Source organism: Macrobrachium nipponense, chromosome 43, assembly GCF_015104395.2.
Source record: "Macrobrachium nipponense isolate FS-2020 chromosome 43, ASM1510439v2, whole genome shotgun sequence".
Lineage (NCBI taxonomy): Eukaryota > Metazoa > Arthropoda > Malacostraca > Decapoda > Palaemonidae > Macrobrachium > Macrobrachium nipponense.
This window is the reverse complement of record NC_061104.1, coordinates 39,635,551-39,663,424: the sequence shown is the minus strand read 5'-3', so window position 1 is coordinate 39,663,424 and position 27,874 is coordinate 39,635,551. Positions and strand designations below refer to the sequence as shown.

The 27,874-nt window shown below is 37.7% G+C and overlaps 1 protein-coding gene across 4 annotated transcripts; it reads left to right on the top strand.

Annotated features, from left to right (window-relative positions):
- The first annotated feature begins 108 nt into the window (after nt 1–108).
- LOC135213678 (phosphatidylinositol transfer protein beta isoform-like) lies at nt 109–26,906 on the top strand. Of its 4 annotated transcripts, XM_064247751.1 has the most exons (10): nt 109–268; nt 3,849–3,879; nt 4,120–4,283; nt 4,961–5,060; nt 7,481–7,558; nt 10,900–10,977; nt 15,039–15,206; nt 16,563–16,684; nt 23,759–23,849; nt 25,598–26,906. In XM_064247751.1, exons 1-10 carry the CDS (start codon nt 252–254, stop codon nt 25,637–25,639), a joined length of 891 nt encoding a protein of 296 aa, XP_064103821.1. In that variant the 5' UTR covers nt 109–251; the 3' UTR covers nt 25,640–26,906. The 4 variants fall into 4 exon arrangements, with proteins under 4 accessions (XP_064103821.1, XP_064103817.1, XP_064103818.1 ...); XM_064247747.1 differs by lacking the exon at nt 10,900–10,977 and having other exon boundaries at nt 110–268; XM_064247746.1 differs by lacking the exon at nt 7,481–7,558 and having other exon boundaries at nt 111–268.
- Nucleotides 26,907–27,874: the final 968 nt, after the last annotated feature.

Below are 27,874 nucleotides of genomic sequence, written 5' to 3'. Positions count from 1 at the left end.
CAATGTAAATCAAGTCCCATTCACAGAGTATAATACCTCAGTCACCCCCATCGACGTCCCACACCTGCCGTCGCCGTTGATAGATGGCTCTGGTGTCTCATCGTTGCCAACCTTTCTAGAGCAGCCGACCGGGACTCACTCGACTTGAAGTTCTTCGGTCGCCGTGACTGTCCACCCATAACCTGCAGCAGTGACGTAATAACCAGTGTCAGTCAGAAACACCCCATGTGTGGTTAAAGAACCCAGGTGAAATGCTCGTCAAGGAATTGTAAGTGAAACGGACGTCCCCGAGGTCGGGTCGTGTCGCACGCCCTTCATTTCGGCCCGAGGGGCGCCCGCGCGTTCGAGGATGTGGGCGTGAACGGTGAAGGAGGGCGTATCGGGCGGATATATTGAGTTGGGTGAAATGGGGTTCGTTCTTCTTCGGTCAGGATAGCTGGTCCTGTTGTTTATCAAAACCCTGGACCCCCCCCTCTAGGTGGGGGGGACTCTTCGCCCACCCTGTGACCCTAAGGACGGTGAAGGTTTTTTTGGGGCAGTTTTAATATATATAAGAGGTCGAGGGCGTCTCGTGGCGCCCTTTAATGTGAACGGCTGGTATATATAGGTAGGCAGCAACAGGTTAGCTAGTAGGTAGCCTAGTATGCCCCAGCCGTATACCTAGTCTAGTTTGGCCCAGGGTAGACTGACCTGTCTAATTAGACTGGGGTATGTTATTCGGGTCAAAGGTTATTTTGTCATGGTAAATATTTTTTTTATGAATTTTTCACGCCCATTTCCGTCGCGAGTCCGTTCTTGAAGCCCTACATTCCCCAGTGAGGAACCGTGATTATTGAGGTGGGGGGGGGGGGGGGGGGGGACAAGAAGTTTTGGAACACTAAAATAAGTCTACATCTAAATCATCTCTGCTCCTGTAAGCTGATAGTAAGCTGCTCGTTTTTTCATTGTTTTCCATGATTTAGTGAATAGGTATTTGATAAATCTCAGTAATGAAATTTATTGAATTTGGACCCCTAAGGTAGGATGACCCCAGGTAAGAACGTAGCATGGGTCCTGCTCTTTAGAAGCCACTTTTAATCGGTTAAAAAAAAGTCGGTTTATCTGTTTATAGAAGCGGAAATTTACGATTTAAAAAAAATTCTACGGGGCCATACCCCTAAGGACGTGCCTGTTTTTACGTTCCCCCTTTACTCAGAGTAAATGACCTAGTGGCCACCTCTCTCAGAACGCAGCCATCTTGACTGATGCTCATGGCAGTTCATTCAAGCACTTTTTCGGGAAGGTGGCTGCTTTCCAGGATTGGTGGCCGCTCGGTCATTTACCCTAGGTATTTTTTCTTTTTATGCAATCTGCTTCTGTAAACAGATGAACTTATAATTTTTTTTACATTGTTTTCCATGATTCAATGAATAGGTACTACGTATACAATAAATCTGTATGCTGATCTTGACTTAGACGTAATGCAGTGAATTAGGACCCCTAAGCTGTAGGGATGCCTCAAATCCTGCTATCCAGACTGTGGCACCAAGTTCTAACTTATCTTGGACTGAAAGCTCTCCCTCCTGTGCTTTACTAACCTGTTTTAGTATTTTGAAAATAGAACCCAGATAGATTGAATGGTAAGAAAACTCCATTAGCCTACTATCAGTGTCACATTTCTACCCCAGGGCAATAGGCTGCCATCTGATGTTTGAGTGATGTGATTGAAAACCAGAATGTTGAACTAATATATTTCCAGAGATTCCATGTGCTGGTATTTTAGTTTTCTGTAACTGACAACTATTGAGATGGCTTTGTCTGTCTGTCCATACTTTTTCCCATCCACAGTTTTTATGTCGCCACTTTTTCTGCCCCCTCTGATCTTGGAATTTACTATGGCTAGAGGGCTGCAGATTTTTATGTTGAAAGTTTCATGAGCCACAGCTCGTACAGCATTATATGTGCTGTTCAGAAAGCTCGATTGTGCCAAAGAAATTTGGGCGTATCTTTTTTACTCGTTTTATCAGAATCAAGGAAATGCTGCAAATTTCAAATTGCATTTAGCCTACTTGTACCCAAACTTAGTCAGTGAGGAACAATAGTCACTGAGCTTAATGGAACTTGGAATTAGTTTCTTAACAAATTGAAATCTTTTCCATAGCAGCATGCCTGGCCACCAAAATTTAAAAAAAGGCATAATAAATCTTTTATGGCACATTTTCATTGCCACCATAAAACTAATTGGTGCAGACTATTGCCAGGAAGCCCACTAACTTCACATTTTCCATGGACGAGTTGGATCTTGTTAACTTCAAGACCTTCGCTCCTCATCGGTGTTTGGTAATGAAACCAGAATAGTATACCAATCTGTAGGTAAGAGTTTAAGAGATGCCTGAATTAAGTATGGGACTGTATTATTTCTTTGATTGAAATGTTGATGACTACACATAATGAAAAAAAGCGCATCAGTGGCGTGGTTGGTGGTGTTAGCGTCCCACCTCGGTGGTCGCGAGTTTGTTTCCTGGCCATTCCATTGAGGAGTGAGAGATGTGTATTTCTGGTAATAGAAGTTCACTCTCGACGTGGTTTGGAAGTCATGTAAAGCCGTTGGTCCCGTTGCTGAATAACCACTGGTTCCATGCAACGTAAAAACACCATACAACAAGCAAACAAACAAAACATATTAATGAAACCCATAATTTGCGAAGGCTGTAAATAAATTTCACGTCCCTTTCCCTTGCCATCATGAGGTTGGGGGAAATTGTGCAAGAGGAACCCAATACCTACTTGATCATCAAAACAGTGTTCTCTCTCACCTGTTAAATGAGAGGGTATGCCATTATTGGAATATCAGAGAAACTTTTGACGACTTGTCCCTCAAGTTCTTCCTTCTCCAATGAAATTTCTCTTCGCATTGTTCCTCCATCCTTTCGTAGCCTTTCCTTTGACCTAACCTCCTTTGTACAGATCACCCAGACTGCCTGTGAACTCAGTTATTAACCATTCAGTTCCTCTGCCAATTTTTCACCTAAACTTATTGATTAGGGACAGCATATGGTGCTGTTGTCACCCTTGACAAGGAAAATTCTGAGCAAGATTTTTCCAAAGCCCAATATCCAAGGTGAATCCATGGCCGCACCAAAGCACTAAAATTCCTGGGATATCATGAAGTTCACAGCAAATTTCCATAGTATAGACTTTATGCAAGTTTACTAACAATATTATGTGTTATCCCCCCTATGCTAATGGAATCCAATCCTGGATACTCTCATTGTCAATGCCAAAAGATGTCTCATAAAAACCAAAGTGGACACAGTTTTTCCCACCTTCAGAGGGCCAGTCCAACCCCTGCTTTACATTTAAATCTAAGTATCTTAACAGAGAAAAGTATATGCTTGAACCCTTCATGTGCTTTGTCTCAAAGAAAATAGGCTTCTTAATAATTGCTACAAAGGTAAAGTGCAGGATTTTGCAGCATATACAATGATGCAGATGTATAGCTTACCAAGTTCAAAAATGGTGAGCCAGTGACTTGAAAATGTCCAAACTATTTGGTACTTAATCATACCTGACAGAGGTGTCAAGCAAGACTTTTCTGTAATTCCTACCACCACCCAAGGGACTATTCACTTTCATCTCTAGAAAAGTCAGTTGTTTTAAAAAGATTTGTCTTTTTTTAAATTATGTTACCAGTGCATTTTATCAGAGTAGAAGAAATATTCAGTGATGCAGTTGTCTCATTGCACTGCAGTGTTTTGAGGCGACGATGATGACATATCAAGTTGAAAGGTTGTGTGAGTTTTTGAATGTGTTGACTTATTCAGTATAATTAAACAGACTGAGTAATGGGGATTTTATGTACTTTTCAGCCGGGTTGTTCTGCCACTGACAGTTGAGGAGGTAAGTTACTCACCCTGGAATGAAGTGATTTGACATAAGATATTCCTTATGAAGACCATGTGATTGATCAGTCACTATTCTTATAATTAGTGTAGTTTGTGTATAGCTTGTTGCCATTTAGTTTGCCAATTTGTGCTGTGTATCTTCAATTTCATGGATTGTGAATGAATTGGTAATTGTACAACTGTAAATGAATAATATTTAGTTATTACACTGTATCCTATTTTTGTACCCTTGCAGTATCAAGTGGCACAGCTTTATAGTGTAGCAGAGGCAAGTAAAAATGAAACTGGTGGCGGAGAGGGCGTTGAGGTCCTTAAGAATGAGCCATTTGAAAATTACCCCCTTTTAGGGGATAGATATAGTAAAGGACAATACACGTATAAAATATATCATCTTAAAAGGTAAGTTTGTTTATGACATACTAGTATGGCTTTGTATCATCTATAATTGTTACTTTTCATCATCATCAAAGTAGCATCTAACTATATATGTCGGTCATTTGTTTGGATGTAGTACATTGAATGAAAAGCAGAATTCACACAATTCTAGTGTTGTACATCCTATATTTTTGTCTTAAGGGTTGCAAACAATAATATAAGCTGTCGTGGTTTGGAAATATTATCTGCACAGTTTTTATCAACACAGAAAAGGACTTGCTCCTCGGCTCTCAATGTTTACTGTTTGATGTGAAGCTGTCAGCTCACAGTACTAAGAATTCAGTGGCAAAGCATCTATTGTCAGTAGTGCCTTTTTAAGTTACTGATGAAGGCACCACTTGGCTAGCAAGCACAGCATAATTCTGGCCACCACTTACCAGCATTTTACAGCATTTTTAGAGAAACTTTCTTAAAGTCAGTAAGAATGTATTGGTTCTGCCACTGTTTCTTGTTACTGTAAATCAAACAAGCAAGATTATTGATGTTTATTTGATGCTAAGTGAGACTGCAGTTCAATACAAATGGGAAAGGTAGGAATTTGTGAAATCTCGGTTTACTGATGATAGTTTTTTTTCTTCTGTCATTGTTGTGGTTCATGTCTACCTATGGAGTTTCTTGAAGGTTTTTTCACTTTGTTTCAGCAAAGTTCCATCATTCATCCGACTATTAGCACCTGAGGGATCTTTGGAGGTTCATGAGGAGGCCTGGAATGCGTACCCTTATTGTAGGACTATTATTACGGTTAGTAATGTGAACTTTCCAAAGTTGGTTCCTGGTTTCATTTTCTATGTTTCTACAATGGCCTTGAACAGAAATTGATAGTTTTAAGATTTGTGAAATGCCCTTTTTTATGCATTTTTTATGCTAAAATTGCACTTTAACGTTATCAAGGGATTACTATACGTACATACTTTGTACAGGCAGTCCCCAGTTATGGGCAGGGGTTCTATTCCCGGCGGTCTGCCGATAAGCGAAAACCGCCATTAACCGAAACTTTTTGATTGATTGCGCTTATGGTGCCAATAACTAGAACCTGTCCCGCTATGGGACCATAAATTGCCAATTTTATGGCACTAGACAAGTGCCATAAAACCTCATCACCAATAACCAAGTCTGCCGATAACCGGAGACTGCCTGTAAATTGAATTTTAATGGTAGCAAATATTTTGTTTTTTAGCTACTGGCAGAGTTGTCTTGCAATCATAATCATATTTTGCGTAGTAATTTATTTTGTCCGGGAGATTTTGCCTGATTTCATATTTGTCTGTACAGCATACTTTGAATAAGGGTCGTAATAATTGCATGCTACTATACAGCAGAGGAATATCAAGTAAATTACTGTAACACCTCTATTATTTGCACATATAGGCCTACTTGGGTGTGTATTCCTGTGAAATGTAGATAAAATGTAAACTGTGCTAGGGCACTCCAAATTCTAGGGTAACCTTGCGCTAGACTTGGCCAACTTTTTTCATAGGCGCACTTTTAACTAAGTAAAACCTAGATTCTACAGAATTAAAAAATACACCAGTATAAAGATCTAGTAAAAACAAATTTTTGTTTTATACACTGATCAACACAAAGGTTTAGGGTTCTGCTACTTCTATACCCAATTCTTTTTCTCATCCTTCACATCATTTGTTGAACCATCATGATCTTTTATTTGAAGATGGGTTAAACCATCATGGTCTTTTATTTGAAGATGGGTTAAACCATCATGGTCTTTTATTTGAAGATTGGTTAAACCATCATGATCTTTTATTTGAAGATGGGTTAAACCATCATGGTCTTTTATTTGAAGATGGGTGGGACATGTACTTGGGAACATTTGATATATATAGTAGTCATAATTGGGTCATGCTTTGTTAGTCCTTGCAGAAGTTGAGGTTTTTCTTTTATTCACATAAGATACCAACATGCTGTATACGTATATGTATACAGTATATCATACCGAATGCATATTAGTAAGCAGTGAATGCTTTTTTATATTTTTGTTGATACTGAACCGTATTCATCTGAGTTAATGAAAAGCAGCTGCACAGTGTGTTAATGCTCTAGGCAGGGAACCATTCTAGTTCCACAACTGTAGACAATGGTGCTTGCTTTTCAAAAGCTAAGTAAATGTGAGTAAGATATGTAAGAAATAACGTCCAATACAAACTAAATGATAATTATACCTTACAACAGCCATGCTTTTGCCTTCTCAATTATGTACTGGAGTTTATACGCAAGGCATACTAGTGCATTTATCAATCACCACCAAAACCTTCCAAAAAAGTTTCAACTCTTCCTCCTCTCTAAAACATCCTTGCTAGCCTATGCAGTGTTCATCAGGTTAGTTTTCAGTGGATATAGTGTAGGTTTTTATAACTCCTTTCTGGTACTGTATCCATGTTTTTCTAGGGATTTTTGTGTGAATTGCATAGTAAGAATGCTTGATGATAAAATTATGAGTAGATAATTCGAAGTAAAAAAGGTAAGAATGAAAAGGAAGACTTGATAGAGCAAAACACATTAGGTTAATTAGTTTATATGTATACATACAGTATTGAAGGAGATTGTCTAGTTAAGCAGTAGTTGTTAGTACTAGAAATTCTCTAATTTTTTTATATAGTTTTATAGACTTCATCGTGCACACTTTTGTTTCTTGACTCCATTACCACTTATTCAGAGAGCAGCATGGAAACATAAGCTTGAGAGGGACCCACAATAATTACTTTTAGGAATTTAGTCTTGTTTGAAGTTAATGCAAATTTGTCGTGTAAACCTCTAAAGAGGTTTCACACTGTAGATGGGGCCTGGAAAATGTGCTGATGTGTGCAAAGCATGGGTAGTTTAAAAGCAAATAATAGGGGGATTACTGTATTTAGCTTCTAACAATGTCATGATCTCATCGTGGAATGTGTGTCGGAAGCAAAATCAATGTGGGCTAACATTTTATTTGTAGAGCGTTATTAAAAGTTTGGTAAAATAGTTAAGCTAACTTTTCAATGTTTAGATTTACAATATGAGTATTTTAATTGGCCTGTGTGTAGATTTTTCATGTACTTGATTGGACTGGACACTATTCTGGAATGTTTTTTATACTACTATATTGGTGAAGTGAGACGAAAGTGTTCAGTAGAGATAGGAAGCTGTCATAATCATTAGTTACCTTTCAGAATCCGGGATACATGAAAGAAGCCTTTGTCATCTCTGTAGAGACACTTCATGCTCCCGGAGAGGGTGAAATGGAGAATGTGAGTGGCATCCCAAATTTGAAATGCAGCATGATGCGACTCGGCTGTTCCTCAATTTTTTCCTTTTCAGCCGTTTAACCAGTGTGTGGTACGATAAACTTTCTCTGCAGACCTTATGTATATAACCTACTATTAACTTCTCTGACAATTTTCATTGTGTTTGTATTAACTGCATCATTTAAATCAGTTAGCCTTGTGGTTATACATCTTAGCTTCACTGGATGAGTATTTTTATCATGAATATTATAAACTGCAGTAATGTGAAACCCAGAGCTCATGTAAATTATTTCACGGTGAAGGTTAGTAATGACTCAAGATTCTAACTCCTATTATCAGTCACAAGAGTTGCACCAGGCAGTGGTGTAGACTCGAGGCTTGGCGAATTGTCAAGGGAAACAGGATACATAAATTTACACAGAAATTGCAGAAGATATAGATGGAAATTTTATTATTAAGATGTACAAAATTCAGGGACACTAAAATTGCACCCAAAGCTAAACAAACAACTAAAGACAAGTCATATGTAAGTTTTAGAATGTCTGTCAGCATTGCATTTTAAAAATCTAACATCGGTAGGCTAGCGTGTAAATACAGATACATTTAAGAAATGTTGTTGTAACTATTATGTTCAAAATAGTTAAACTTACAAACCTATCATTTACATAAGCCCTGATTTGTCTCTCCACAAATCATAGATATACTCATTTCCAAACCTAAAGCAGAAAATTGTACATTGACTGACTGGCAATACTGTTCATATGTTTCCACAGACTTTGGGTCAGTCAGGAAAGAACCTCAACTCTTGTGTATGTACCATCTTGTTACCAAGTCGTTTCCTAAATGTACTTGGTCTGAGAATTAATTTATTTCCTTTTTGTATTAATTCATTGGTTATTTCAATTTTCATAATTTCTCTTTTGCTCAGGTGCAGGGAGACTGCAGCATGTCTGTGAAATAGTCATTACAAAAAAATTTTGCCTGTTTGTGTGCTTTGTTGGTGGCTGTCAATTACCATATCTCTGCCTTTCTCTACTCAAATATTGTACAGTTTGGATTTGACATATCCTATGAGGTGGTTTTGTTACAAGCGTACCTTCGTAGATTCAAATCCTGTATATAAAATGACAATACATAAAGGGTGAATAATAGTGTATACCCCCATAATAAAGGGTGAATAATATTTTTATACCACACATAATAAAGGGTGAATAATATAGTCTATAACCCACATAATAAAGTTTAAATATAGTATATACCCCACATGATAAAGGGTAAATAATATAGTGTATACTTCTCCACATAATAAAGGGTGAATAATATAGTGTATACCCCCCCATTCTTCTATACATTACACACTGTAAATCATCTTTACCTTTATTTAGGTAAATTTATTTCATTTGGTAACTGGAAGCTAAAAGTAAACAACCTGGAAGATAAAAGTAAATTATCTCTCTCATATTTGCCTAGCCCCATGGAAACCAGCATGAAATGAATTACAATATTTTGTCATCAGCTGAAACAATTAGCTTACTCCAGCCTTTGTAGATAGCCTATGCTAAATTTGATAGTCCATTGGTCAAATCATAGCTGCAACTGACTACAAGTACTTTGCTTTCTGATATTAGTCTCTTCTTCATGTGGTGTCCATTCTTGTGGATAATCCTGTTCTGAGTTTTCATTGGTTGAATTGAATTATAAGCTCTTCATGTCCCTTACTCCTGGGTGAGATGGTCTGCTTGCCTGGGTGCCTCTACTGGGAGTAGGGTGGTTACTGCTCTTTGCAGTAGTTTGAGAGGTTTTCCCTTTTTTGTGACTAAGATAATCAGGATTTTAGAGTTAAAACTGCAATGTAGGAGCCACATGGTTGTCATTATTGTTTCCCCAATAGTTAAGAACAATCTATGTTTTTGTAACTGGAAGCTGGATCCTATCTTGAAGGACTTCACTTCTTTTAAAGAGAAGTGGTAGATGGTCAGTACAGGAGAATCCCTTTCAGATAGGGCTGTCTCAAGGTCACAAGGGACTGTCATTGGGTATTATTATAGAACCTCTTTAAAGTGCATCAAAGAACAAGATTTAACCTTGTCATTCTAGCTAAGAGGCAATAAGAGACCTTTTTTCAATTGGCTGGAGATGCTTTGATGTCATCTTGGGCTTCCCAACCTTTGCAGTCCCTAAAGAAACTTGCCTTCCTGTTGTGCAGCTGGCCAGGCTTCCTTATGAATGCAAAACTTTCAGCTGCCTTGTTTTCAAACCTGTTAGGAATTGCATCCTCTTAGCCGGATTTTATGTTGCCAAGATGCTAGAATGATCATAGTATGACCATCTCTTTTCATTAGAAAACCTTCTCAGAAAAATAAAGTAAATTGAACTTGCATGCAATTCTGCCACTTTTGCAGGTATTTGCTTCAATACTTTTTTTTAGGCCGTAGGGTATGACATTGATAGATCAGTTTGTCTTATTGGCTTGGAAAAGACCCCATTCAAGGGAGACAGCACATACAATTTATTCAGGCTCTGTATTTCGATCCTTTTGACACTTAACACAGAGACTGTCTCAGGTAAGCAGATGTTTGTCCTTTTTAGTCTTGCTGTGTATTTTGTGATTGGCTTCCTAGTTGGGAGTTGTCAGAAATGTGCAACTGCTGTGTTTTATAGGCATAGACCTCTACTCTTAGTTACTCCACATCAGAGTGCTATAAACACTATTTTTATAGCAGGTACAAGGTTTTGACACTCTTGGCTTTGGTCTTTGATTCTTTGCTATGCTAATCCCAAGACCATGAGCTTTTCAGCTGGATCTTTCAGTCAACACATAACACAATTTTTTCAGGTACCCAGTCTTCCCTCCTTACATTGTAATTATTGCTAATGTAAATGATGGGTTTGATAGTCAAATAAATATAAAAAGATTTTCATAATTGATTTCTTCTGACCATATTTTAAGGCACAAGAATTAAGGATCATTCTTAATTAGATTTCAAGATCCATGGGCACAAATGCGGTATGGCTTATCGGCCAGTAGTCAGTCTGCTTTGGGTTTGGAAATATCTTGTCTAAGGTTAAAGACCAATAAATTTTGGCTAATTTGATTGGTTGGATTGTATTGAAAATGAATTGTTTAAAAAAATGTATTTGGTTATGAGCTTAGTTCAGATAAAAATACTCGTCTTCAAGAAGATCTAGAGGCATAATATATAATAATCATTAAAAATAATCTGGGAGACCTAACTTGATTGGTGTCAGGAACATCATTGCTGATCCTCTAAACTTAGTATGTATGAATCTTTTAACTTGTTACTGTGTTATCTTTTTCCCACTACTTCCCTTTTGCATGGCAGAATCCTGGTTATATGAAGAAAAACTTTTTCATATCCATTGAGACACTTCATGCTCCAGACACAGGGACCATGGAAAATGTGAGTCTTCCATATTTTTCATTCCTCGTTTTTAATCTTTGATGTAATATGGAACATTGTGTGTTGAGAAATAATTATGTTGATAAGTACAGCATGAAAAATGAAAGGTTATTAGCTAAAATGTCTGCTTCATAAACTTACTAGAGTAGATGTCAAGTACTTGCTGCTGGTTATGGTTATTCCTGAGTATAACAGTACCCAAACAATTGAAAAGTTACAAATAAGCCTTATGAGACAGTCCTCCTTGAACCTTATTTTAATTTTCTTGACTAGTTAAAATCGAGACCACTGAGATATGAAGTGTTGCATGGTAGTCTTGGTTTCTTGGGCTTTCTTTTTTAACCCTTTAACGCCGATTGGACGTATTAAACGTCGACGAAAATTGTCTTGTCAGGTGCCGAACCGACGTATGGTACGTCGACGAAAGAAAAGGTTTTTTTTTTAAATTCGCAGAAAAATAGTTATAGGCCTACTAGGTGAAAACTTTTGAATCACGCACCTTGGGGGATGCTGGGAGCTCAGGGATCAAGGTGTTGTTTTGTTTACAATCATTACCCAGGCGCGCAAGCGCGAATTTCTTTCTTCTCGCACTAAAATGCATCAGCGACACATCTCGGAAATTATTTCGTCACTTTGACATAATTTTTGCACCATTTTACATTAGTCGTTACATGGAGTATTATATATGAAAATGTGCACAATTTCATGTAGAATACAACAAAAATCAACTCATGGTTGTAGCTTTTATCTGTTTTGAAATATTTTCATATAAATAACGATAAGTGCCAAAATATCAACCTTCGGTCAACTTTGACTCGACCAAAATGGTCGAAAAACGCAATTGTAAGCTAAAACTCTTACATTCTAGTAATATTCAATCATTTACCTTTATTTTGCAACAAATTGGAAGTCTCTAGCACCGATTTATGGTGAATTTATGAAAAAAAAAAAAATTCCTTACGTCCACGCGGTAACTCTTCCGAAAAAATCAGAAATTTTTTCGGCCGATTGTTGTAATGTTTGCACCATTTTAAATTAGCTGTTACATAAAGTTTTATATATGAAAATGTGTGCAATTTCATGTAGAATACAACCAAAAACAACCCATGGTTGTAGCTTTTATCAGTTTTGAAATATTTTCATATAAATAATAAGTGCCAAAATTTCAACCTTCGGTCAACTTTGACTTGACCGAAATGGTAAAAAAAAATAATTGTAAGCTAAAACTATTGTATTCTAGTAATATTCAATCATATACCTTTATTTTGCAACAAATTGGAAGTCTCTAGCACAATATTTCGATTTATGGTGAATTTATGAAATAAACTTTTTCCTTGCGTCTGCGCGGTAACTCTTCCAAAAAAAATCAGAAATTTTTTCGTCCGATTGTCGTAATGTTTGCACCATTTTAAATTAGCCGTTACATAAAGTTTTATATATGAAAATGTGTGCAATTTCATGTAGAATACAACAAAAAACAACCCATGGTTGTAGCTTTTATCAGTTTTGAAATATTTTCATATAAGTAATGATAAATAGAAAAAATTCGTCCTTTGGTCAACTTTAACTCCGACCGAAATGGTCGAAAACTGCAATTGTAAGCTACAACACTTATAGTCTAGTAATATTCAATCAATTACCTTCATTTTGCAACAAACGGGAAGTCTCTAGCACAATATTTCGATTTATGGCGAATTGTTGAAAACTGCTTTTTTTTTAAAGTCCGCTTGTTACGAATTCATGCATCATTTTGTGATATTTTCTCTGCGTTGCCTTGATTGTTTTACAATGTGTTATATACTAAAAATGATCGCAATTTAGTGTACAATACAACGAAAAAAAATTAACTCGTTAGCTTTAACTGTTTTGCTCACAGTGCGATTTGTATACAATTATATATGAAATTTTTTTTTCGTGCTGTCATATATCCCAATTTTTATATATGATTTTTTTTTTTTTCATTTCTGATGGTTGCATACTAAACTTCAGGCAATGACAAAAAAAGGAGCCAAAAATGAACTCTTAATCTTGAAAACTAAGCTTGCTGTGATTTAAAAAAAAAAAAAAAAAACATTTTTCTGCTTCGGCGCTCACTCGCGAACGCCACCGGCATACGGGAGATAATTTTTAAAATACCGCTTCGGCGTTTAAGGGTTAATATACTATTAATTTTTGATGGACTGATATGAAAATTTGTGCATGTGATAACTTATAGTTTTTATGTTCATACAATATAAAACATTACTTTTCTGTATGGCAAAATGCCTTCTTTGGGTAGACAGACAATTGCTGCACCCTCTCTATCTTCAAATTTCTTTTTTTCATTTTGTGTAAATACAGTTTATTTCTTTGTACTTGCTCGTCACTTTTTACATTGTAGTACGTATCTCTTTGCAGAAATTTATAATTTGATTGGTTGGATTGTATTGTGGATTCAGGAGCTGTTTAGTCTGCAGTTAGTTGTCATATTTCTTCAAGACAGGCTGTTGAACTTTTACAAGTCAGAGTGGATGTTCGCAGGAAATGGAAGTTTATTATTATTGTTAAGTAGTTAAACCAGACAACTGCACTAAATCAGGTTCTGGTCAAAGTTAACAAGGATGCTGTAACCCTGGTCATAAAGATGATTTTCTTGAATATTGGATGCCAGCCATGGTGACTGGTTATGAGACCAAATCCAATGAAGAAATTACTGCTACTGTTGGAGGTGCAACATAATGGTAAAATCACCCATAAACCCAACATTCAAATTGTCAGCAAGATGAGGGGACAGTTGAAGATTTCAGTAAATATAAAATCATAAAATATTAATCTTGGGAGTTGCACAAACTAAATTTCATGAGGTTTTAAAGTAAAAACTTTGTTTCCCTACCTGTATTTTAAGCGTTGTTTGGAAAACATCATATAAAAATTAGAAGGAAACCCCTTCAAAACTAAGCTTGAAAGCCATCAGTGTTCAATTTCACCTGCCTTGTTCAACTGAGATTCTGATGATTTCAAATGATAGCATCATCCTGTTCCCAACCTTTGAAATTCTGATGTCGTCAGCCAAGTGTTTTAGCAAACTGTGTCACTTTTAAATTCCTTCCTGTTTGTTTTTTTGCAATTTTACCAAACTAATTTATTTCATTAAATCTATTCACAACAAGCAATAAAAGAAATATTGCCATTTGCATAATTGGTCAGTGTTTAATTTGGCACAGATGACTTTTTGGACTCGCCCAAAATTATAAAGGGTTAAAGAGGTGTTTAAACTCGCCATTATAGAAGTGTTCATTACGAGAATTCAGTATGGTAATGGCTTGATTTATGCAGCCATGCCTGTCTGGCTCACTTCAATGGAAAAATAAACCTAAGTTGAGCCCAATTGGTGTTCAGTGCGTCGAGTGGCTTGAGATGTTAGATCTTGGAATATGTTATCAGTAGAAGTAGAGCTTCCACTGCATAACATTTAATACTGAGAGGAAATTGCATGATTGCATTTTTGTTCTGTGAAGTTAATTGAAGCTTTGGGCACACATTTCAATTGACCAGTTTGTAATTAATGAATAACTCACTATGTATCTTCCAATTTAAACTAACTGCAAATGTCAAGTCTGACAAATCGAATAAAAAAATGCTCTCTGAATCCCAGTTATTTAATGTGTGTATTGTGTGATTTCTAAGGAATGGAATTATAAGACTACATAGTCCCTTCATGACATAATCTTATCCAGGTTAACTACTTGAAATAATAAGGCTCCTGCACTTTGGGGTTTACCACTAAAAAGAGGTGCTGGTGCCTTAAAATATTGATAAGCATTCCTTGGTCAAATGTTTTGTGCTCATATTTTTAATTGGTGTGGAGTAGTATTTAGTGAACTACACATGCATGTTTTTTTATTGTCAAGGGAGATTAATCAACATCTTGGTGGTTTCACATAATTGGCATTCAGAACCATTATCAAGCTTGTTTTATTGTGTTATACTGGTCTTTGAGAAAAATATTTGAAACAGTGGGTTGTGTTATGTGGCCATGATTAGTTCCAGTACTTTCTTGTGACCTTCTTGGAATATTTCAGGCTCATGAACTATCAGGAGAGAAACTTAAGCTACGAGAAGTTGTACCTATAGATATATCAAATGATACTGTAAGAACTTCAGACTACAAAGCTGATGAAGATCCTACAAAATTTCAGTCACAGAAGACAGGTCGAGGCCCTTTAGTTGGCCCTGAGTGGTGGAAAAAGGTATTTGTTCTTAGTAATTTATCAGTAGATTGAACCATGACTGATTTTTAGCTGTACGGTCTAGTTATATAGAGTAAAACCTTTGGTAATTAACTTGTTTATGGAAAGAGGCAATTAGATAATTTGGTTAGATTAATTCAATCCAAACAAAAAGTTGAAAGGATATGAAGTGGAAGTTTTATTTAAATAAGCTTAATTCCTTTGATACTTGTTAATGTTTTCCTTATACATACTGTAGTCAGCAATTTTTACTTAATTTGTGATTTTTAACTGGCATTGATGTGATGATAAGGTTTATTCGTGATTTTTAACTGGCATTGATGTGATGAGAAGGTTTATTCTTGATTTTTAACTGGCATTGATGTGATGATAAGGTATGCAACAACAGCAACAAGAATTTTTCAGTACTACTAGTAACACTTAAACAAGAAATTCACTGGAGTCTAGCATCTTTGTTCCAGAAAATCTGGAATTTGTGCCAAACACAGTTTAGGAGTGGGAATTTTTTTTTTTTCCTATATCAGAATTGGATTTGTGTATACACATTCCTTATTCCTGCAGCTGTGATTTTGCTCATTTATCACTCCATATTTCATCTACTTAAATATTTAACAGCCTTAAAACAAGACCTACTTTCATACCAGATCAGTAGGTTATGTACATATTTTGGATCTTCAACAAGCTCCACATTAGATTGCTTATCAGTTGTCTAAGGTTCATCTAAAGCATTTATAAATGGTCCTCTCTTTACCTACCAATCCACAAAAACTCCTGTAACAAAATACTTTTTACACCCAGCTGTCTTTATTTGTACTTCCTATCCATCAGTCATGTCATCTGCCGTAGTCTAAATCCGGATGCTCTTGTATTCTTTTCTAGTTAAACTCAAGAACTCAGTCAGTTTTGCTTCATTCAATCATTAGTTTTACTTGATTATTCAGTGACAGTTTTCCTTACATACACTTTTGCTTATTGGATATTACTTTTTGAAAGTAATTAGAGAATGTGATTAGCATGTCTTTTCTGTTTGTTGGTACCCTTTGTATTACATATTTATTTAATAAAGAAAAAATATCTTATATGGTATTTTGGGCTATGTTGGGTTTACTATGATGATTTGAATACACTTTTGATCAATTTCAGACGATTGAAAGTTGTGTAGTTAAGTGTGTGAATTAGATTAGTAGGGTTTAGCTGTAGTTAACCGTTTAACGACCGACTAATGGCTTCAGAAGTGTTTGCAATAAATACTCGTATCTTATGAAAACCCAAATCCTTAAGATCTAAGGGGTTGAGATTTTGACAGTAGAAATTCTATATTAAAATCATTAGTATGACTTTTTTTTATTTTTCCAGTGTGATCCAGTGATGACCTGCTACAAACTTGTAACTTGTGAATTCAAGTGGTTCGGTTTGCAGACCCGTGTTGAGAAATTTATTCAAGATATAGAACGTAGACTGTTTACTAACTTCCATAGGTATGTATGTTAGATATTTCATCTCTGCATTAGTCACTACCTTCATAATATTTTCCCTAGTATAAAGTAGGCAGTCCCCAGTTATTTGTTGGGGGGGGGGGGGGGGGGTGGATTCCATTCTCAGCAGGGTGCTGGTAAGTGAAATCTGCCATTAACCAATTTATGGTGCCAAGTTTCGGTTAATGGCGCCCCTGTTAGCTATGTTGTGGTGCCATAACTCTGTTATCAGCCCCTTATGGTGTTGATAACCGAAAGTTGGCCAGTTATGGCACCATAAATCACAGTTTTATGCATGACACTTACCTGGCAGGTATATATATAGCTGTATTTTCTGAAGTCCGACAGAATTTAAAAAACTTCCGACACACGCGCAGTGGTCGGCCAGGTGTTTAGTACCCATTCCCGCCGCTGGGAGGCGGGTATCAGGAACCATTCCCATTTTCTATTCATAAATTTTCTGTCGCCGGTACTGAAAACACCTGTTTTCAGTACCTCCGGCTTAGGATTTTGGAAACTTCATTTGCCGCTAAGTATCCTAATTGTCTTTTAATTTATTTACTTGGATTTGTGGCTAGGCATACGCTATCTTAAATTGATTTGAATTTGATTCATTTTTGCATAAGATATCTGAATCTAGTTAGGCTAGTTTCAGAGGGTGGTGTCTGCAAAGATGGGAGGGTGTGGCTACCGAAAGCTTCGGTAGTTCCGCACTTGGGGGGCGCAATTAATCAGTAAACATGTCTATTTCCGTAAGGAAAAAGTATGATTCGTATGTACGCAATTAATCAGTAAACGTGTCTAATTCCGTAAGGAAAAAGTTTGTTTAGTATGTACGCAATTAATCAATTACGAAAGTCAGGGTAGTGATACTGCTAACCTTCCGGTAGACTTTATTTTGCCTAACGCTGTAGTATGGCCTACGGGTTATGACTATGTCTGCGAGAGGTGATCGCTCTCCTTCATTGTTGTGAAGAGTTCTACTTCTGTTTTTGTTACGCCTAACCCTGTAATGTTGCCTTCGGGCCCTAAAACAGTGTCTGTAGAGGTTATTGCCCTTTCTCTTATACTATTTCGATTCGTAACTTAGAATCGAAAGTGCTTGCTTTAGAGAGCAATAGTGAAGTGGCTAAGTGCAGTGACAGTGCCCCTTGTGTAGTGGAGGGTGCGTCAGATCGGCCTTATAACGCCTCTAGGTCTAGACCTCTGTCGAACTCCCAGAACCAAGGGAGAGGGCATGTCGAAAGCCGAAGGAGGGTTACAGGGAACCCCACCGATCTGGCGTGCCTTCGGCAGTTTCTGATGAAAAATCCCCAGACTGCCAAAGTGCGTGCACATGCACGAATCCTGAAGGATTGCTTCTCTCGTCCTCCGAGGCGTCCTCCCCGCACAAGGGTTGGAGCTCTCGGAAGGACTCGCGCCCTCTAAGAAGCTTTATAGAAGAGGACGCTTCACGTCCCTTCTCCCTCGTTATGTGTTTCTGTGAGAAGTAAGAAGGCGAAAGTTGCCTGATCACGTGTACTTCTTTCCACCAAGAAATAGGAAAAAGAAGGCAGTTTCTCTCGCTTGTTTTGACGCCTGTCAGGAGCGTGACGCTTTTCTGCACGCTTATTTGGACGATCGCTTGAACAGGACGCTCGGATGGACGCACTCACCTGTGGACGCCGGCGTCCCACGAGCGTCCTCGCCAGTGGACGCTGAGCGCGCACAGAAGAACGTTTCTGTTGAACTCTTCAAGCTCTTGTTTAAGATTTGAGCCTCAAGAAAGTGAACAGAACTTCGTCTTCGAAACCCAGCAAGACCTCGGGTTTCGTGAATTCAAGAGGTCTCTGTCAATATTATATTGCTTTTCGCAAAGGTGGATGGAGTTAAGGAAAGCTCAAGGGAAGATCTCGTTTTCTCTACCTCAGTCAAGACTTTGAGATAAGACAGTTACGGGTTATGTAAAGGCTCGACGTCCTGAACGTCAGGATTTTCGGCAACGTTCAGTAGGATTCTTGCAAAGGCACTCGTCAAAAGGACGCTCTTCAGGAAAGCGCAAGACAGGACTTCCTTTGCCATACTGCCAATAAATTTGAAGCTTTTTAGACCATCTGAAAGGGTTTTTCAGATGATAGATTTTGTTAGTTTCTAGTCGAGACTTCCATGCCGATTGAGCATCATCGTTCTACCTACCGTAAGCCCAGTCTCTTAACAGGATTCTTGTCCCTTCCTTGTTTGAGACGGGAATCGAAAAATAAAAGGCTCGACTTCCTGGATTACGTTTTGTCAATTCAGTGACTTTCCCCCATTGACAATATACTATCGTTTTGTCAAGTAAGTGGGTCTCCCTCATTGACAAAATATCTCTCTGTACCGTTAATGGGTTAGTTCTCATTGACAAACATCTCATTAACTTGATATTGCGTAAGCGAATAAGGACAAGGTTCGGAAGAGCTCTCCTTCCTCATTCGCAGACTCGTACAAGAAATAGACTTGTAGACTACGTCAATGAACGCTTATGTCCAGTATCTTAAGAAGCTTGAGCTGTCTGCTTCGATTCTCTAAGTTTTGTTCATGAAACTTGCCTGTCAGATAGTATGTAGCTGTATTTCCGAATTCAGCTATATATATGTCTGCCAGGTAAGTATGAACAAACTTTATTGTGATATAATAAAATTTTTTGCCTTGCGTTATTTTACTACTGGTTGGTTCAAGTCATACACGCTTGCTGTAGTTACCTCTTCGGATGGCAACCGAGAGGTCTATTGTCTACTATTTTAAGGACATTTAATCGTCACTCCCTGCAGCCTTCCAGGAGTTTCCGATTTATCTTTTACCGTTGTATGGTAGTGTTCTGACGACACAAACGCATCTATATATTTAGCGTTTTCTGTTTCGCTTAAATATACCAGCTTGAGAGTCTCTTTTTGTTCAAAAAATAACGGACCTATTTCTTCGTAGAATAGGGTAGCTGGCAACCCAGACATAAAGTTAAGAGACGACGTTCGTAAGCTGCTGGCTGCTGCTGTGTCTGACTGTCCAAGTTCCAAACTTCCAACCGAGCCAGTAACAGATCGTGCGCTGTCAGGCCTGTTAGGTTACGTCTCTCTCCTGCGGGAATTGACTGACTAACCGTATCTCTGTGCTGGCGGTTACGTCTCTCCTGCGGGATTGAACTGACTAACTGTATCTCTGTCCTACAATCACGGACTTTAGCCTAAGATTGAGGGGATTTCTTACGTGAATGAATAAACGTTGCATTAGTTTTGCCTTACTATGTTCAACAGAGTTATCTCTTAATCCTTTCGGTGCTCGTTACCGCACGGTATAGAACTACGAGTCTACCGCAACATTGCACTTTTATATGCTCTCCTGCTTAGGCAAAGCGCAGCCTTATAGGGAAGTAAGCATACTCGGGGAGGGAATGGATGAGCTTGCTGGGGACCATTTCCTTCCTGAAGAAGTTTGTTTCCCCGAATAGACTGCAATTCAGACCACAGTTTTTTCCTACCGGGAAACTGAAATATTATTCAAGATCTAGGAATTATTCTGAACATCTCTCAGTGCGTCATGATAGAAAGAAGGTGCCGGACATCTGGATAGTGTTTCAGATGTCCTGGATCTTAATCTGAAAGAAGTAAATGCAATTCGGTCGTCCCTCCAGTCCTCGAAACGAGTTTTTGGAACCAGTGGTCCACATCAACTCTGATATTCCACAGCTCTCTCATATCTTAAGAAGTATCTTCTCTCGGTCCCTGCTCGAGTTTACGAGAAAGAGCCTATTATAACAACAGGCGTAGAATGTAACGATCATCTAGAGGTTCGTTACAGGATTGCAAAAGTCCGTACGAATCGTCTCGATCGACGGCAGCAACGATAGATTACTAACATGCTAGGTATTTTAATTAAGTGGTGTTCTTTTTGGTTGTCTGAGAGGGTTATTTCCTCTTCAGTATGTGAAGTGTAATGTGTTACGTTAGCTTTGTGTGTGGTTCAGGTGGTCTAACTTATCCTAGCATGAATGCCCCTGGTAAGAGAGGGCTAGGGTTTCCTGTCAACAAATTGGTCCCGTCCAGTTGTCAGACCCTTGTTATTAGCTTTCTCAACAAACAGGTCACATCCTAGTTGAGAGCTACTAAGGTTTAGCAGGCTAAGAGGCAGGACCTACGAAGTCAGCTACCTTAGCAGGTAAGGAACTTAATAAATAATTTTAAAAATTAGTTAATTTTTGAATTATGACGATGTTGCTGTCTGTGACCCACCTCCAAATGTGTCAATCAGCTATATATATACCTGCCAGGTAAGTGTCATGCATAAAAATGATATTGTTATGATACAATAAAGTTTTATGCATACTTACCTGGCAGGTATATATAATTAAATTAAATTCCCACCCTCCTCCCCTCAGGAGACGGGTTCAGAGAAAATCTGAGGAAAACGGGAATAGTTCCAAGTACCAGCGCCACGGGAACGTGGGGGAGATCACCTGAACTACCAGTGGTCTAGCGGTTGCCGAGAGTTTTGAAAATTCTGCCAGTGCGAACAGACAACAGAGAATGTTGTTTGACAGATTTGCATCTGTCAAACAACAAAGACCTTCACGATCATTGAGGTCTGTGGAATCTCGATTCTAGCTCACCATCTACTTTTGTCTCGCCTGTTTTCTCGGAGTCAGACACTCGTGCGAGATCAGGCGACATATAGTAGCCCTGAGTTTCTTATTGACGAAGTCGATTGCGGACGACGTTGGGTTGCGTTGATACACCCCCAAGGTTTGCTTAGATTGAATCGCCCAGGCAGTCCAGACACTCATCCTTCAGCTAAGAATAGTGCCTTTTGGTCTTCAGGGTACAGCCTTGCTGTCCTTGATTCGTCTGACTGGTCAACTGGTCGTTCACCTGACTTTAGTACAGACTGCATTTCCGGATCGAAGCTTTCAATATGGAACTTAGACGTAGTCTGAAGTTCTTGATGTCAAAGCATTCGAACCTCTCCTGCCTGTTAACTTCTTGTATGTGATCAGGAAGGCCTTCTTCTAACCACCCTAGATACGACAAAGAGGGTTAGTGAGATTTTAAGCCATCGTCACAAGTTTTGGCTTTAGAGAACACAAGGAGGTGTGCTCTCTAAGCCTTTCGTTATGGCCTAAGAATGGAAACCCTTTTTGTCCTTGGGCCAGGATCTTGGAAGCAAGGATGGCACAAGTTAGTGGGCAGGAGCCAGAGAGAGTCCTGTGCCCTGTCAGGTCTCTCAAGTTTTATCTACTTAAAATCAAGAAAGTCGAAGTCAGTCGGGCAATCTGCAGTGTTCCGAAAAAAGACCAGACTTGCCCATATCGAAGTACACCCTGGTTTTAGGGTTAAGGAGTTCTTTCAAAAAATGCTCCTTCATTGTGTTTGCACAAAGATTTGAAAAGCTTTTTATCGAATGCTCACGAGGTGAGGGCGCGGCCTCGGAAGCATTTCAACAGAGCATGGCACTCAGCAACATCCTGAGTACCATGTTTTAGCGAAGCAAACTCTGGGTTCACTTCACACTCCCTGCGAGATGTGAAGATGGCATATGAGATCTGCTGCTCGCTAGGGCCATACGTGTCTGCAGACACAATCTTGGGGGCAAGAAGTACTACTCATCCTATCCTGTAGAAAATGGTTAGGAAGAGCTCTTAATTTAGTTGTGGAGTCGCTGACAACGGCGACTTCTTAACTCTGAAGCCTTAGTTAACACACATTAACTTTGGCTAGGTTGGTCAGGTGGTGATATATATTAATATATATATATATTTATTTACTTCTTAGCCCTCATGGTATGGTCAATATGGTCTAGTCACATTGTGGTCACGCCCCCGTTGACAGATCATCTGGAGTGCACCAGCTTTATAGGTCTCTACCTCGCTGGCAACTCTAGTAAAGCAGAAGCAGACTTGGGTGACAGTAATCACGAAGTCGGCTATGCTAACAGGTGGAACCAAGATGTAAATCATCTGCATGCATTTGTGTCCCAAAATCCTTCTATTCTGTCCCTTCCCACCTCCAACGGTGGGGTTCAACTATATATATATATCGGACAGGTAAGTTCATGAGCAAAAGATATTGTTATGATACAATAAAGTTTGTTCATACTTAACTGGCAGATATATATATATTCAAGTACCCACCCACCTCCCTCAGGGGACAGTGGAAATAAAAATTATGAATAGAAAATGGGAATGGTTCCTGATACCCGCCTCCCAGCGGCGGGAATGGGTACTAACCACCTGGCCGACCACTGCGTGTGTCGGAAGTTTTTTAAATTCTGTCGGACTTCAGAAAATACAGCTATATATATACCTGCCAGGTAAGTATGCATAAAACTTTATTGTATCATAACAATATCATATTTTATGCCACTAGACTAAGTTCCATAAAATCGGATCGCCAGTAGCCAAGATCGCCGATAACCGAGGACTGCCTAGTAAAGTTTTTTTTTTATTCCCTTGTTTTGTGTGATACCTTCATGATGGATATTTTCACTTCTGCTTTTGTAAAAGAAAAAAAATATAAATTGAAATATGAAGGGTAATCATTGTCTACATCAGTGCCCTTTCACTTTATTGCTGCTGTTTGACAAACAACATATTGACAGCTTCCTAAGAAGGACGTGCACATAAGTCGCATTGCAGACAGTATTGTATAAAGGGAGAGGGAAGGAGGGGAAATGTCTGTTAGTGTAATGGAGTAAACAAAGGGAGAAGGAAAAAATGGAAACGGGTGGAAAAGGCTCATTAAAAACAACCCCAACAAAGGTTTTTAATTTGGGGAGATTATTATCTTTTAAACTAGGTACAGTTACTTTAGGAAAAATTTTCAGTAACTGGTCATCTAAAAATATTTAGTTGCTGCTTGAAATAATTGATCTTTTTACTCTTATTTTGGACATTATTTTTGTTTTGTGAAAATATATTCAATTAACTTTCATATTACAACATTTGCTTTATTTTATTGATTGTACATGTCCTCTAATACTGAGTTTGTACATTGTCATGAATCCCAGTTGACAAGGCAGGGAATAGGAACAGTTAGGAAACTAATTTTTACCCAATGTTCTTTTCTTCAGGCAAGTGTTTTGTTGGATGGACAGATGGCATGGAATGACAATGGATGACATTAGACAGCTGGAAGACAAGACGAAAGAGGAGTTAGATAAGGTATGTTTATTTTTTAGGCAAAAGATATGTTTTATAAAGCACTGTCTTCATCATAATTGATGCATTTTCATTGGTTTCCCATTACTAGGTAAGACATAAAATTCTTTCTTTCTTGTCTTGAGCAAATTGCCTGAATTCCCAAGTTTCATCTCTCTTGTGATTGCCTTTAATCCAATTTTTTCTCCCCTTTATTAAAGCTGTCTTCAACAGGCAGTTTTCTTTTGTTCCTGGAATACAATGAGCCTGGTCATATGTAATTGTATTTCAACCCAGACGGCCGAGTTTTTGGATATCGAATTCTCTTCTCTCACAGGCTTGGACCCCCTTCTTTAGAACGTGTTCTTCTAGGAAGGATGGTCCAGTGGGTTAAACTCCCAGCCTGTAGTGTACTTGTACCTCCCTCCAAGAATAAGTCTATCCTATTGTTTAGACCAAAGATTTGTTCTGCATATGAACAAATGACAAATTTTTAATTGTATTTTTCATAGTTAACAAACCCAAGGTCTTAATGTTTACTGCCCACCTTTAGCCGCTCCTACTTTCCTGGGTTGGGGGAAAGACTGGCGTGTCATGGGGTTCTGTGTATGGTCGGTGACCAGCTTCCACCTCATATACACATGAGTTGCCAGATGCCTCAGATTCCTTGCTTTACAATTTTGATTGCGTTTAACCAGTTTCCAGCTGGTGCAAGAAGGTTATCCCATTGTTAAGACTGAAGGTTTGTTAGTTATGAATAACTATAATACAGATTGATTAAAATTTGTATTTTTATTCTTCAGCTTGTAGGTGGCACCTCTCAGCAATTTCCCATGGTGTGATTAGACTTCCCAACACATTTTAGCTAAGACTTAATTTGCAATCTCTTGCAGTCTCTGCCAGAATTCTTTACAAATCCATTACCAGTACTTTGCCTTAAATCTGTTTGAAACTAACCCAGTAACATGGATTTGAAGAGTTGTTCATGTCCAGATCAGTCCACTGAATGCTTGCCAACACCCTGTTGCCATTCTCCACCTGGAGGGGGGAGAAGGGCACTGAAGATTGATTAATGGGTTTTTATAAAAACTCTTGTTGCAAAACATTGTTGTAAGAAACATTGATCTTAATTAGCCAGCAGCAGTTGAGGACGACTTAAGAAGTGCCTCAAAATAGATGATCTAATTATTGTTCTTACTGGATGAATTTGTGTATTTGCCGACTGACGTTCTCATGGCTTTAACTAGTCAGAGATAGCTCAACATTTTCAGCTTTAATAGAAGAGTTTGGGGAAGATTTATTGCGAGTGCATATTTTGAACTGAAGCTAGACTTACTTTGAATAGACATAACAGTTGCTTTGTACAGCGAATGTTGAGGTGGAGTCCTTATGTGGTCTTAGGCCTTGTCCACACTAGCAGGCACTGTCTGACGGACAAACAGTGTTCCCATATCCCGTTCCACCATACGGACCGACCGAGTATGGAGCCAGAACGATGCAATTGGCTGGTAACACTGTTCATTCCTTGCCATCGATATAAAGTGCAATTAATGTATGAAAAATTATATTCCTCTTTGGGTGCTTGTTTGAACGGTGTAACACTCATTTTATAGTTTAAAACTAGCGCATTATTGAATGCGTCTGGTGCTTCTAGATAGCTAAGTGAGCCTCCTAAAATTTATTCTAAAAAATTTTTTAATGCATATGTATGAAATTATTTTTAATGCATTACATAATGATAAATAAAATAAAATATATTTTATATTTTTCAGCAAAGGGAACAAGGTGAAGTCAGAGGTACAAAAGGCGAGTAGTCTCCCCCCCCGCTCATCAATATACCAGGAGAGTTGTTTGAGAATTTGGAACAGTTTGCCACTTTGTTTGGTAACCTTTTGTTGGTTCATTAGCATTTGAGATGCTGCTTTGAATTGATGAAGTTGGTAAGTTTAGACTAGGAGTTATAAGTTGGTAAGCAATAGGGTTTTTAAATACTTAATATTTCATAATTAAGAATTTAAAAGACTACTCTGTACAGTATTAGAAATCTATCACAGCACTTCTAAATGCATTTGCTATTCACAAAAATTTAAAACAATCCATTTAATGGAAATTTTGTATCTCTGAATTTAAATTGAATTTGTATACTGGATTTACCATAAAATATGAAAATACTTAATAATGAAGTTGACAGAATAATGTGAGGATCAAGTTCAGTATTATTCGGTTACTGGTTTATTGTATTACATGATAGAAAAATTGTTTGACACTTAGGTTTATATGTACAGTGGACCCATGGTAAATCTTGAGGTTTATATGTATAGTGGACCCATGGTAAATCTTTACTTTGCAATGAAAAAATGTTATTGGTGAATTGTTAAATTTAATTATTGATATTTCTAGTTAGATGGGTAGCTTTAGTCAAAATTTATCATTCCTGTGATTCAAAACAATGTCACAACTGTAAGAGAAGAGACTTCATTGAATCTTGTAATGGTCTGGAATGGGACTATGTGAAGTGTAGGTATGCTGTAGTATGGAGTGTGTGTTTGAGAAGAAATGAAGTGGCAATTTAAATGGTTGTTCTTGTGTTTCATGTGCCATCATTGTGACCTGCAGTTTGACAAGAATTACAATTTGGTGTCATTCCCCTTCAGAATCCAGAGGAAGCGTTATCAATTTTGGACAGTGAAGAATTTATATCTTAGCTTTTGAGATAAGTCCTTAGTCTAAATTATTTTATTTAAATTCTTTAATCGCTGAAAATGGCAGTTTTTCCTCTGTTGAAGTATGTCTAAAATTAAGTAAGGATTTAATGTGAAAATATTATGGTTTTCTCTTATCTGACAATGATTATTACAATATTTCAGTGAGGAGGTTGTATGGTTTAGTACATTTTTAAAACTACTTATAAATTATATTTCATTGTCCTCATAAATTACTGGAATTGTATGAATAATCTTAAATATTGATTTTTGTTAATTTTTAATTATTAAAAAGTATTGTTTTTATATTAATGGTTTAAAAAACTGTATATTCTAGATTCATGTAGGTTTGAGAATAATAAATCTCAGAAAAATTTTCTGTACTTGTTTAAAGGTTTTCATTGTTTTTAAGATAAATTAAGTATATAAGCTACGAAATACTAGTTTTATGGAAGTGTGAAAAATTTTGTGAATATTTAACAGGAGACAAGTACAGTTGATCATAAACGGCTTTAATAGAAGTATCACCTAGGTTTTTTTTTCATGAAAAATTGACTTCAATGATTTATTAAGGAAATTATGGAAAAGGTAAGAGCAATTAGTATGGTTGAATTGCATTCCCTCAAGGCCAGTTGTAAAAGGTATCTTAAGCTAACCATTCAACTTGTTTAGCTGCAAATTATCTTTAATTTCAAAATGTCAGATAAATTCAACAAAGATATTGATTCAGGATATTTTTGAATTATATGTTTATCCTTTGTTAATTTATCACTTTCACAAGAGCATGGAGGCTGTTTCATCACCAACAGCAATTGGCTCTCAATAACTGTGGGACAGGTTCAGACTACTACTAAATGACTGGACTGGATGGAAAGCAGCTTCCTGACCAACATCTTTGTATAACTAAAGGACTGCACAGATTATAATACTACTCTCTTGTTTTCAAGAAGTTACTGGAACTCCCAATTGTGAAGCTCCTCCAAAGAATTGTTTTATCAAACACCTTAGGCAATAAGACCTTCTGTAAGTGTTCATATTCCATTGCATGTTTGTTAGTGGTATTAAATCTATCGGCAGAAATGTAACTCCCAATTATGTGACAGCCTCTCTAGAAAAGCCCATGAATGTGAGAACACATTAAAGCCATACCTAGGTGCCAGGTAATGGTCAGCATACATACAAGGTTACATGTATCCTCTAACACAAACAAGTTGATCAAATCCTTTGTTAAAATTATTTGGCCAATATTCACTCACAGACTGAATGAGTTAACCTTTTCTCAAGAGGACAAAACTTACTGTGCAGAAAGACAACATACAATTACCAAATAAATTTCCTTCAACAATT